The 12,650-nt window shown below is 29.2% G+C and overlaps 1 protein-coding gene and 1 long non-coding RNA gene across 2 annotated transcripts in view; one reads left to right on the forward strand and one right to left on the reverse strand.

The window, feature by feature from the left end:
* Positions 1 to 651: 651 nt before the first annotated feature.
* Positions 652 to 2,994, reverse strand: LOC141524046 (uncharacterized). The gene is made up of 3 exons (XR_012478661.1): positions 2,702 to 2,994; positions 1,810 to 1,903; positions 652 to 1,620 (listed from the first exon to the last, which is right to left on the reverse strand). It is a non-coding gene; the product is annotated as an uncharacterized LOC141524046 (long non-coding RNA).
* Positions 2,995 to 3,086: 92 nt separating this feature from the next.
* The window catches only part of LOC141526628 (uncharacterized), a 64,151-nt gene continuing 54,587 nt past the window's right edge, over positions 3,087 to 12,650 (forward strand). The window contains exons 1-2 of the mRNA XM_074241678.1: positions 3,087 to 3,135; positions 8,174 to 8,549. Of these exons, the coding sequence (XP_074097779.1) occupies positions 3,087 to 3,135; positions 8,174 to 8,549 (425 nt within the window). The remainder of the gene's footprint in view (positions 3,136 to 8,173; positions 8,550 to 12,650) is intronic.

Consider the following 12,650-nt stretch of genomic DNA (forward strand, 5'->3'; position numbering starts at 1 on the left):
ATTTTTAATTGAAAAAATTTCAATTAAACAATTAAAAAAAAATTTTTACCTGTTAAAAACTTGGAAAACTATAAGTGCAATTTTTTAGAATTATCTTTTTAGTTGTAATTTAATTCATAAAAAAAATCAAAAATTTTCAGACGTCTGCTAATTTTAGTGTCATAATTTTTCATTAAAAATTTATTTTAATAAAAAGAAATAATTAAAAAAAAATTAAATCTCTATATTAAATAAAAATTTATCATGTAATGTTATTTAAATAAAATTAAAAAGTTTTAATGGTAACAAATTAAATCAATAAAGAAGAAAATATTTGTTCATAAATTGAGTCTTTTATTTTACAGTAAAACTGTAAATTGCAAAAATTAAAATTTTTAATTCTGTAATTTTTTGAGAAAAGTAATCATTTAAAGAAAGTAAAAAAAATTCTTTCAATTATTTTAATGCTTTTTTGTAATTAAATAAAAAAGTATTTATAATTTTAAAATTAAAATTAAAAAATTAATAAATAAATGATTGCTTGAATAAAAGTAATTGCGGAAAACATAAGAGGGCTTCAGTAGGATTTTATTTAATAAAAAAGTGAATTGTTGTTAGATAACAAGTTTTTATTGATATCTATGTATATAAGGGATGAAAAATGTATATGGTTTAAGTTTCGGCCGCAGTGAGGCGCTGGGAGTGTTGACAAGAAGAAGGAGATGAGTGTTTAAGGGGATGAATAAAGGCAGAGAGGGAGTAACAGTATAACAAGGGGTTGGTAGTAGATGAGGTAAAGCTTGAGATAGTAAAAGAGGGGTTGGTTTCAGCGAGTGACAAGGCGGGGCGCGTAATCGGTGACGGTGCGAGAAAGTCATAGCCAGTGTGAGGCCGGCTGCCAGCCGCCTAACGTCGTTATTGGGTTTGCTATGCACTCATACTTGTACGTGATTTAAATAACTGTCTATTAATTGCAACCGGAAGACAAACACCAGCTATTTCAAAAACAACATTTTAAATAAATAAAATTAAAAACGTTTTGATAATAAATAACACAAAGGTTAAACTTAACCTTCAAATTTCGTATAAATTTTGTCATTTTATTCCAGATAATTTTTTAACTATTTCCGTTTATTTAAAAGCGAGAATACCATTTGCAAAAAACCGATCGTCTAAGGAGTCAGCTCGATGTAAAGGACTAAAAAAATTCTGAGCCTGCGCGACCCTAGAGTCCTGAAGACTAATATCTATGGAGGATCGTAAGCAGTTTCAGTACTGCCAAAATTCGCCGGTCAACTAATTTAATAATCGACCCGGCTTTCAAAAAAAAAAAAAAATAAAAAATAATAATAAATAAATGTTGTGTCGGTATTTAAAAAAAAAAAAAAATATAATAATTTTTTATTAAAAAGTAGGATGATGACCTGATAAAAAAAAAAAATATAAAATGCAATAAGAGTCAGAGTAAATTAAGGCTAACTGTCACGGCTTATTAGACGCGATGGTCAGCCAGACAGTGAAGACAACACCGGTGTTGAGGTGATCAACGTTTGGGCACGTGACTTGTGACGTCGTGAATCGTGTCCTTGGTAAGAAGATCTGTTTCAGGAAACAGCCGATCCTGGTTGTCCGGCGATTAACCTGAAATAATATAAATGATAATAATAATTTAAGTACACATTATTCATCTAACTTAACTAATAACGTTTCAGAAAGCAGACAAGAAAGACAAGACAAGGGTAAGAAACGCAAGTAACATAAGAAATAAAAATACTAAGATAGCTAGGTGTGTAACGGATAGACACACCTGCCAGTGGAAACGATGCTCACCCTAATGCTTGATGGTGTTGCTTGTCCGTGCCAGTATCATAACACCCATGCTTTGGCTGTTGTCAAAAAGTTAACCTTCTCTTACTCTGGTAACCTGAAAAAAAAGTGGCGTTTGACCGACGCGATACCAGAATCAAGCTATTTTATTTTTTCTCCGTCAAATTGGTCACGTGAAGCTGAAATTTTGAAGAGAACTAAATTGCAATCACGAGGAATGTCATCGTCATCAGTATGCTCGGCAATGGTGATCTCGGCACCGTTATATGGATCTGATTCAGTAAATCGGCAGCGTTACAGCTCAGTGATGGCTGGTGAAAATTTTTTAATGGATTACAAATAGAGTTGCTGCTGATGCTGTGCACTATTGAGACCCATTGAGACTTGGATTGTCCTTGAATGTTATTTTTGTGTTGGTTACTGTACGAAGCTATTGGTATTGGAGCTACTGCTGGTTGGTAGCATCCAAGGATTGATAAAATCGAAGGCAACAATATAATTGGATTGATATGTTCTGATGACGTTTGCTAGTCGTGATTCACGGATGAATTGGTTCCGCTGCTGCACTGATGCTCTAGACCAGCTGTGTGTTACTCTTCTATCACCTCTTTTAATCAATGAATCGTTCGCGTGTGACCAATTTCATACATATGTTTATTGATGTATGTATGTACTGAAGAATTCGTATAAAAAGTTATTATATAAATATCATTAAGATGAACAAATCATACCTAAATTGACTTTTTGGTGTTTGGCTATTTTTTTTTTTTTTATTTTTTAAAGTAATTGTAATTATTGGTTTAGTTCATTATTGATGTTAATAATAAAAATGGTGATTTTTTAGGATCTAAAGGATTGTCATATAATAAAGTATTTTGTTCTATGGTTTACTTACAGGGCTGTAAGTCACGTTATGACTTATGACAAAACGTTATTTCTGTTGATGGTGAAGACCAAGGCATCCTTTTTTACTAAAGAGTTTTCTGGCGAGGTGCGAGAATACGTGACGAGAGTGATGATAATCGAGGGGTTGTCAGAAGAATAGGATCTAAAAAAAAATATACGAATAAGAAGAAGAGAAAGAAGAAGAAGAAGAAGAAGAATTTGATAAAAAGGGAGGAAAAAGGATGCTGAAAAAGATGATAAAAATAAAAATAATAACGTTTTTTTCTGATTTAACGTCGACGGGCTTGAACAATCTATAACGGTACATCGAGTTGCTGAGCACGTTGATGTTTTTTTTTCCTGGGAATTTCTGGGAAGGATATTTAAAAACTGAAATGGATGAGAATGTCATGGGATACGGTGCAATCATTTATGGAATTACAGGTGAGTTTATGATGGATAATTGTTCATTAATTTTTTTGCTTGTTTATTTTGAGGGTGAACCAAAGCAGTGGGGTGAGGGAACGGTAGCATTAGCATCAGCATGAGGGAGCTTAAATTAATAAATCGATTTCTCGGAAAGTTTTGTCGTGATATTGATCCGATGCTGATTAACATAGCTCTCTTGAGAGACCTGAGTGGTGTCAACATATCTGCATCAACAAATTAGATCAGAGAATTAGGAACAGTCGGTGGTATAAAGGATATATTTCTCGGTGTGGGTTTGTTGAACATCACACTGAACTGGATAGCTTTACTCTCCGGTAGTCAGAGAGATCGGAAAACCATTTAGTATTATTAACTTATTAAGATTACTCGGCTATCTATAAAGTATGTTCTACGGGTATTATGGATAATACTGGTTGCATAACATCGGGAGTTTAAGGTTTAGGGTGCATTATTTAGTCATTTTTTTCAATTTTTGTCTATGTTAAATCATTAGTAATTTGATAAATCAATAATGATTTTTTTTTATATTTTTCATGTTAGCTTTTTAGGTGATTGACGAAATATTTTAGTAGGAAATTTTATCTGTGTAAAATTTATGAAAAATGTTTTGTAAACAATGTGCGGGCTTTTTGTTTCAAAAAGCTTTTATTTTTGCTTTATTTACATTACAACCAATACCTATTCATTATATAAATAAAAAAAAAAGAAGAAATTTTCAAATTTTTCCACCAAAAAAACTATTTGCTAAAAACTAATAAAGTCTACAATAAATAAATAACCAATATGTTTTAGAAGATTAAAAATTAAAAATAAAAGATAAAATGAAATCGATGAAATCGATGAAATCGGAAATTCATATGACACGACTATATAGTGATTTTATCTGTCTCTTTCATTGCACCGAAAAAAAATCACTGATACTGAAACATTGAATTTATTCATTAAACATGAGAGATTAACGTCAAATTTTAATATAAAAAACTAACGTTTAATAAATAAAACTAACCAGAATTTTATCAAAGCAAAAAAGCTTTCACTGGAACTACTGTAGGCTAACCGGGCCAATAGATTGACTGCAAGCTATTTTTATTTTTTTTTTTAAACAAAATTTTCCGGTAAATACTACTTAATAAGTATTTATCATAAGTACAACACTTTAACGCCACAATAATTGAATTGTAATTTATCAGATAATTATAAATAGATCTAATTAGTGCACATGAGTCAAATAAATTATAATTCTAAAATTTTTACAATCAAGTTTTAAATAATTTATAAGACTTCTCAACAAAATTCGCAGTAAGTTTAATATTGTATGAAAAAAAGTCTCGCATAAAAGAGATTCTATTTCTCTGATAAATAACTAGTTGGACTGGAATCTATGATTTTTTATCATGCGTTAATAATAACTCGAAAGCTGCATCGTCATAATAAACTAGTAGAATTATTTTTACACGTTTTATCATCGCTAAACTCGTACAACTAAACTTATTATGTAACTTGCTGCAGGATAAAATCAGTCAATATAAAGCGCTTTAGCTCGTCGGGTATCTAGTTGAGTATATATATAAATATAAGGGTAAGGTACTCAGAGGCATAATAATAACGGGTAGAAACACGCTTTGCTCGGCTGTATGTGTATATACTATCAACACTACTCCTATTCGAATTTTTTTCACTTTACTATGGCTCCGGCATAGTGTACATGAGACTGCACTAGATGATGGATGGATGCTGAAAACGAGATAGAATTATAGTAACTCGAGTTTAAAAGTTTGTTTAACGTTTTGAATTTCATTCCGACTACTCACGAGTACTACATTGATAACGCTAAATTTATCTGGATTACCGTCTGTTATGGGGACAAATTTTTTGCCCACATGTTTTTTCCATTTGTAACCTGATTTTCATTTTAAACTTTTTTCAGTGAGCGAATTTTTTTCTTCCTCGTAATCAATTTTTTTTTTTTTTTGTAATTTATTTACTTATTTTATTTTTTCTTTTTTAGTAACTTTTCTATCACTCTTAACGTGAATATAATAAATATTCGTAGCTGTGCCACGCGATACGTGTATCGCATCGAAAGTCTGCATTGAAATATATATTTCCGCAGTCGATACGTAGTTGAACGAAAGAGATATAGACTCACTAGCTCGTCCCACAGCTCAATGCCGTTTTTAATAAAGTTGAATTGATCCACAAACGAAAAGTCACGTTTTTACTTACTGAACCAACTTTCTGCGATCCATATGATATTTTTTTTACCTACATATATACATATATGTGTGTGTCTATGTTTGTCTGATTCAAGTCGTACAGTAGTACTAGTCGTAATCCGCAGATGTCATTTTTACGATCTAGGTGAAAAGTCATTCTCTTCTAATAGTTTATCTTTGTCTTTTATATCACTTTTTGATGCCAGTATAAACATTTTCACTTTACTTTGTCTTATCGAGTAACCTCACTCATTACTTTGCGCTTTTATATAGTCTTTACTTTTCGCTCGAATTATGTCTTTATCGGTGTTATGCTATGATAAACAATCGGATATAAATTTCTGTACAAAAAAAGAATAAAGATATTTTGCAGTCACGAGCAATATATGGCTCGTATTTATCATATTTGGTTCATAATTCGAGATATATTTTCGTGGATTTACATTTAGAAAAAAAATTGCCTTACATTTATCGACTCTTATTTTTTCGAATAATGGCATTTGCAAACCATGGTTTGTTAATATGTTTTCAAGTTCATCACTTTGAAAGTTTGAAATATTGTAATTTATTATATATAAGTGACAATTTTTACTTGATTTTTTTTTTGAGAAATTTAAATATCAACTTAATGAAAAATACATTGTTTAAATATTTTATATTTGATTAGAATGGAAATATTTTAATAAATCAAAGAGGTGTGAAAATAATTCTAATTTTAAATACTAGTCGAGTTTAATGTACGATTATCAAATGGCGATTAAAAGCGAGTTATTATTCAATTACTAGCAAAATTTTTAAAAAATGTTAACAATATAAATTTTTAAATTTACAAATAATTAAATTATATTTATTGTTTATCGGCGTGAAGTCAAAACTAAATCTAAATTAAGTGTTGACTAAGATTTTCGAAATTATTAATTGACAAAATATCAAAATGATGAAAATTAGAAACAATGCTTACTTAAATATTTTATTCGTACAATATAATCTATATAATTGAGAGAATAAGGAAAATTTTGTTACCGGCGTATTTATATGATAAAATGAGTTTTAACGAGTTAAATTCAGTATTATTGGAAAGGTCTTGACCCGAATCTGTACTTTGTCAAGATTGCATGTGATTTTCAGTGATAGTTAATAAATCATTTATTAAAAAGTTGATGTGACGTTTTCATTGTTGTCGCTTTTCGTTGCTATGGTGACCACTTTGGCAACGGTTACCATAGCAACGGTGACTATGGCAACGGTTACCATGGCAATGGTTAAATATTAATGCGTAAAATTTGTAAAAAATTGATTAATTAAATTGTCGGTAATAAACATTTTGACAGAAGCGCGCAATGCGCATTCGATTTTCTAGTTATGATAAATTATTGCAGTATTTTTAAATAGATTTGCATTTTAAGCCGGATAAAATTTGTTTATTTATTTATTTTATTTTTAATATATGGTTATATCTCAAATATTTATCCATATAATAAAGAGAATAAGGAAAATTTTTCGACGGGCATATTTTTTTAATCAAGTAGGTTTCTATGTGAAATTTTGTATTATCAGAAAGGCCATAACTGAATTTATTTGTTTTCACGGTCTGATATTTTTTTTTTGTGATAGTCAATTCCTGATCTAAATAGTAAAGATTATAAGAAAAATTTCATGATGAGAATATTTTGATATTGAGAGGAATTTTTATTTATCGTTAAATTTATATATTTTTTTGTTGATAATTAATTTTTTATGTCAAGTTTTCCAAGTAGTTGTGAATAGTTTGTAGGTTCTATAAGGTTTTTCCGTCACAATGTACCTAAAATTATTGATATCGGATTATAATTTATTAAATTTTTATTAAAACTACTCAAACTATGATATGATTAAAAATATCGAAAAATCATTAACTTAAAGTTTTTTTTTTATTCATTATTTGTAATTCTCAGGAGTCATATAGTGACTGCTGGTTGCTAGTATCAAAAATTTAACTATATAGTAGTAAAGTAAGAAAAAAAAAAAAAAAAAAAAAAAAAAAAAAAAAAAAAAAAAAAAAAAACTAAATCATGACGGGAGCTATTACTTCCATGTTTTACTTTGATTTTACCGTAAAAACACCCATCAAAAGCATTCCCTTTGACTTTTATCACCAGAAGGGAAATTCGGTTAAAAAAATGTAGTAAAACTAAGATAAATAAAATATTCAATGTGACAAGTTAAAGACTATCAATCTTGAATTAGAAAAAAAGCATATTTTCATAAAATGTAAATCAAATCACAGCTTGAAAGGTCTGAACCTGAAATAAAGAAAAACTGTCAACACCCATATCAACGCCCCTGTGTCATCTATGAATCTTATAAAATAAATATATATAATAAAAGTAAAATCCATTTTGACATTTTAACACAGAAATCTTATCATTTCAGGACTTTTACCTGCTTCAGTGTCACCGTGGAACAATAAATCGATGTATCTAAGGATTTGTGTGTGCAGTAACGCTAGTGCATAAATATATATTTATAAATATATAATAAAATAAGTGACAGTGAGTGTTGACTGTAGACACTTCTTAAGTGCTTTAGAAAATAAAAATCAAGAAGACATAAGACGTCGTCAACACGCGGACTCTTGATCCTCGTCGATCGGACATTAACAGCTAGTACTCGCGTGCGTGCTGCGCCACCACCCCCTTAAACAGGGGGGGTGGGCCAGGGTACCGTCAGCGTGGGGGCGGGCGCCGCGGGTGCGCGCTTGGCGCGTCGATTAGTTCGCGTACTCGTTCGTCGTCTTGGTGGTGCGGCTTTAACCGGCCGCTTAAATCGTCACCCAGTGCTGGCTACTTCGGGGTTAACGGGGGTGGCCGTGGCCACGGGGGAGCATGATGTCTCCCCTGCCACGCGTCACACAACCCCAAACCCGAGTGTGATCTCAAACACCTTCTCCAATACCAACACCAATTCTAACACCAATAATAACATTTCCAACAGCACCACCAACTCTATAAGTTCCAACATCACACCAGCTCCAACTTCCAACCCCATAACTTCCACCGTCTCCGTTTCTACCTCCACTTCCACCTCCAATTCTATCGCAAGTAACAATAATAATAACCTCAACAATAACGGAATACCATCATCCAGCTCCACCAGAACAAGGACAAGGACTTCGATGTCCATGAGAAATCTTCACCGTCGAGTCTCCCATCCGTAAGTTAATTTTTTTATTTTTATGCATTAAGCTTGGAATTTTTGCTTGTTTGCCTGCTAGATATTTTTTGTTTAAATTTATTATGATATAATAATTTATAATAATTAGTGTTACTTATCGCAATCAAGTCAATACAGGAATGTAATAATTTACGGTAAAAATAGAAAGCAGAATTATTTTGGAAAATAGAAATCCGTAAGGGTGTATATAAAAAAAATTTCATGTTCATTTTTTAACTTCCCGCCTATAAAAAATTGAAAGTTTTGAATTTCCGGTTATAAAAAAAAAAAATTTATGAAAATAGGACTTTAAAACGTCAAAATTTGATAAAAACTTGAATTTTTTAAGACTAAAATCAATAACTTTTCAAAATTTTCAATGTTCATATCCAGAAGTTCAATATGTTTAATTTTTAAAGCTAAAGGTTAGAAATGGGAAGTAAAATTTTTTTTGGGATAATCATTATATGCAATTATAATTTTTTTTTCTTACGATCAAAAAGTCCGTGATAAAAAAATATTATTCATTATTTTTACTTACCGCTGATTTCAAATGCGAAGCGCATCAAATTTTACCTATAACGACCAAGTTTTTGAGTTCTTCAAGCTCCGATGGAACTGTTATACGCTTTTGAGCTCTTTGAGCTCAAAAGTCTAGTTTGCATTCAGTAAAACACTTTTTTGAACACATTTGAACTGCAATAACTTTTGGACAAATTAACTGATTCTGACGTAAATGTTGGTAATCGACGAGATATTGTAAGAACAATAGAAGAATCTATTACAAAAAAAAAAAAAAAAAAAAAAACAGATTATAAATAAAAAAAAATCCCTTTTTTTTTTTTTTATTTTTTGTCATGAATTTATCGTCAACACATTTTTTTGAAAATTTTATTTTCGTCCTTTCAAAATTTTTCGGTCTAAATCAGTTCAAATAGTATTGAAAATCTAGGTTCAAAAGTTGTGAGAGGTTTACACACAACAGATCCAATAGCGTTATGTATTATAACGTTATTTGTAAGAGAGCTATTTTGAAGTGATTATGACTTTAAAGTTATTTCTTAAGAGTTCCCACTTAATTTCTTATTGACGAACAATATTGTTAATTACGTTCAGTTAGTTTGGCACCTTATTATTACTTTTAATCTTATCGGGTAATTTCTTCTTGGAGGAAAATTGTGTAACATGAAGGAACCAAGATTCGATCATAGCATAAGAGTCAATATAAGTAATATTAACCATGAAAAATTCTAATTATTAAAAAAAAAACTTATATTGAGTAATATTAAAAAAAATTTCTTGATAAATTCTTAGGGATAAAAAATGAAATAAAATTTTTAGATAATTTTTTAAGAAACTTATTGGTACTTCCAAAAAATGTAATTACTTTGGATTGAAATATAAACACTTTGTAAAATGAAGAACGATTATATGACATTAAACAATAGATGCATTGTTCAGCTATAAAAATAATTCTGGTGAACGTAATTATATTTTATTTATTATTAAAAAGCAAGACTAGTTAGTTTAAACGAAAATCTGAGAGGATTTAAAATTACTGATAAAGTTGTCGCGTGACTCGCCGGTATTCAACTTGATACCGATACAAAAGGCGTTATATCATTATGTCGTGCTTGCAAGCAGAGAGATTCCCACGTACCGTTAATAGGATCAAGAAGAGACTTTTATAATTATTATTATTAATTATCAGGTTACAAAATTAATTTATGAACAAACCTGCACTTTATTATTTTTATCGGGGATATTAAACTGAGTGTTAGGTATATTTTTTGCTAGTATATAAAAATTGTAGAGTATACTTTTTTATTTTATAGAACACTGCGTTCTATTGAATTGATAGGCCTTTATTTTCTCAATTTATGTTTGGGTAAGATATATGGGTTATTATTTATTTTATTATTTTCAATAGTTGGTTTAAAGCTGAATTGACAATAAAAATCTGCAGCAGCTTGCAAATTCCAAAGAAGTGCCCACAGCTAAATTTTATATTCAGCATTGTGACAACACAGAAAAATTGCCAAAGAAAGCAAAACAAAATCAGATTGCTATGCGAATTCACGCAGACGAGACAGGATAAAACGGATTGAAAAAAATAAAATAAAAAAAGTGGATGCATGGAAAGAATTCACATTATGTGAAATCAAGGACGCGGTAAAGATATTTCTGTTTGAAAGTTAACGCGAGTTAAAGTTTATCGAGTTTACTATTTTATTTTTATAACTAATATATATATATATATATATATATAACTGATGATCAAAAAAAAAAAACTTTACAACTTTTGTGATCTCAGCTTATGACTTATAAAGCTTAAAGATTTTCTCATTGTCAAATTTAATCTTCTATTGAAAGAAAAATAGTAAAATTATAGAAAATTTTTTTAATGATTATTAAAAAAAATTTAATTTAATATTTTATATTACTAGAGAGTTATAGAATATCGCGATAATAAGTTTTAAACTTTAACGGTAGTATAAATTATAGATGTTCGAAAAATGTTATCCGTTTAAGATGTAAAGTTTTAATTTCAATTACTAGACGTTTCTAAGATATTCTATGTCGATGAAGTAATAGAAAATGTTCCATAAATATTTAACGGTTGACCAATTAAAACTTGATCACTGATTCTGGAGAAAACTGAATGGCCTATAAAGGTCTTTATTGCTTCGTTTATAAATCAACCCGGTTGGAAGTTACAGGCTATCAAACTTCATTAAAGTAGATAGATAAAATTTCACTTTTTATTACTTGTTCAAGAAAAGCTAATGATTTTATCCACAGACAGCCATTCCTGAACTTACTAATTTTTTTTTTTTATTTTAATATGTAAAAAATGTGTCATTATCCTACGCTGTAGCGATTTTTATTTTATTTTTATACGTGGTAAAGAGTGCAATTTATCTTCAGTTTAATCAAGTGTACTTTTTAATTAATTTAAATTGTTGATTAATCCACTTACATCATTATTATTTTGTCCACATAACTCAACTACGTTTTTTTATGTCTTCTAAAATTTTTATTTTAATGATTTTCAAAAATTTTGTTAACATACAAGAAATGTATAGAATCCTTTTAAATTATGAAAACATCTTATCTACGCATTGAAATAAGTATTGTAAAATTTTCGAAGAATTTTCTCGAAAATTGATAGCAATAAAAATTTGCTTTTTGTATATATATATCTTCTATATAAATCTTACTCCTTTTAAAAAATTGAAGATTGCATTTTTTTGAAGCGTTTGAATGAAAGAGCTTATCTTTTGCTATTTTTTTATAACTTTTTTTGCAATATAAAAATACTTTCAACAATGATATTGTTCCAAGTTTACGTTCATATAAAGCATGTTTATACAAAGAAGTAATCAGCCTACTTTTAAAGTGATTGGTTGAAAACTTTTAACGATAGAGTGTACACAAATTTAAAGTCATTTCGCGAATAACGTGTTTGGAAAAAAAAATGACCGCCTTGTCGCGCGCTATGATATTCTAATACTATAGACTCTCACTTAACTGTTTATAATATTAAAATTAAATAGAATTTTAATTTATCATTTTTGGAAGATATCTTGAGATGGTTTTACAGAAATTTTATAAAGTTAAAAAAAAAATGGAATTTTTTGAGCCTTAAACAAAAATTTTGTCAAAAACTTTCAGATAATAGTTACCGTAAATGACAATTTCCATTTTCTTTATTTTATTTTTTCTAACTAGTTAAAATTTTATATTATTAAAGTATAATTAGTGCACTATTATTCTACTTGAGAAGCACTGAAATAATAAAAAACAGGTATTTTATTCAAACCTAGTTAACGATAATAAAATTTGTTTATTGTTAACAAAGTAGATACACAATTAAAAACCTCTCTAGCGGTTTTGTTTCATAAACTATTCTGATTTTGTTATTGTTTTAAAAGTAAATTTATGAGTAAAGTAAACGAAATGAAACTGAACAAGTTTGTTGACATAAATAGATATTCTCATTTTTCATGTTTCTGTTGTTGTGTATTCAGGTTCGTTAATAAAACCCTCCAATAAATAAAAATAAAACAAAAAACAAAGTAATTTTGTGGAACCATCGGT

Source organism: Cotesia typhae, unplaced genomic scaffold (assembly GCF_013202065.1).
Source record: "Cotesia typhae breed Kobodo isofemale line unplaced genomic scaffold, CoteBio_Ctyphae contig_11, whole genome shotgun sequence".
Classification (NCBI taxonomy): domain Eukaryota; kingdom Metazoa; phylum Arthropoda; class Insecta; order Hymenoptera; family Braconidae; genus Cotesia; species Cotesia typhae.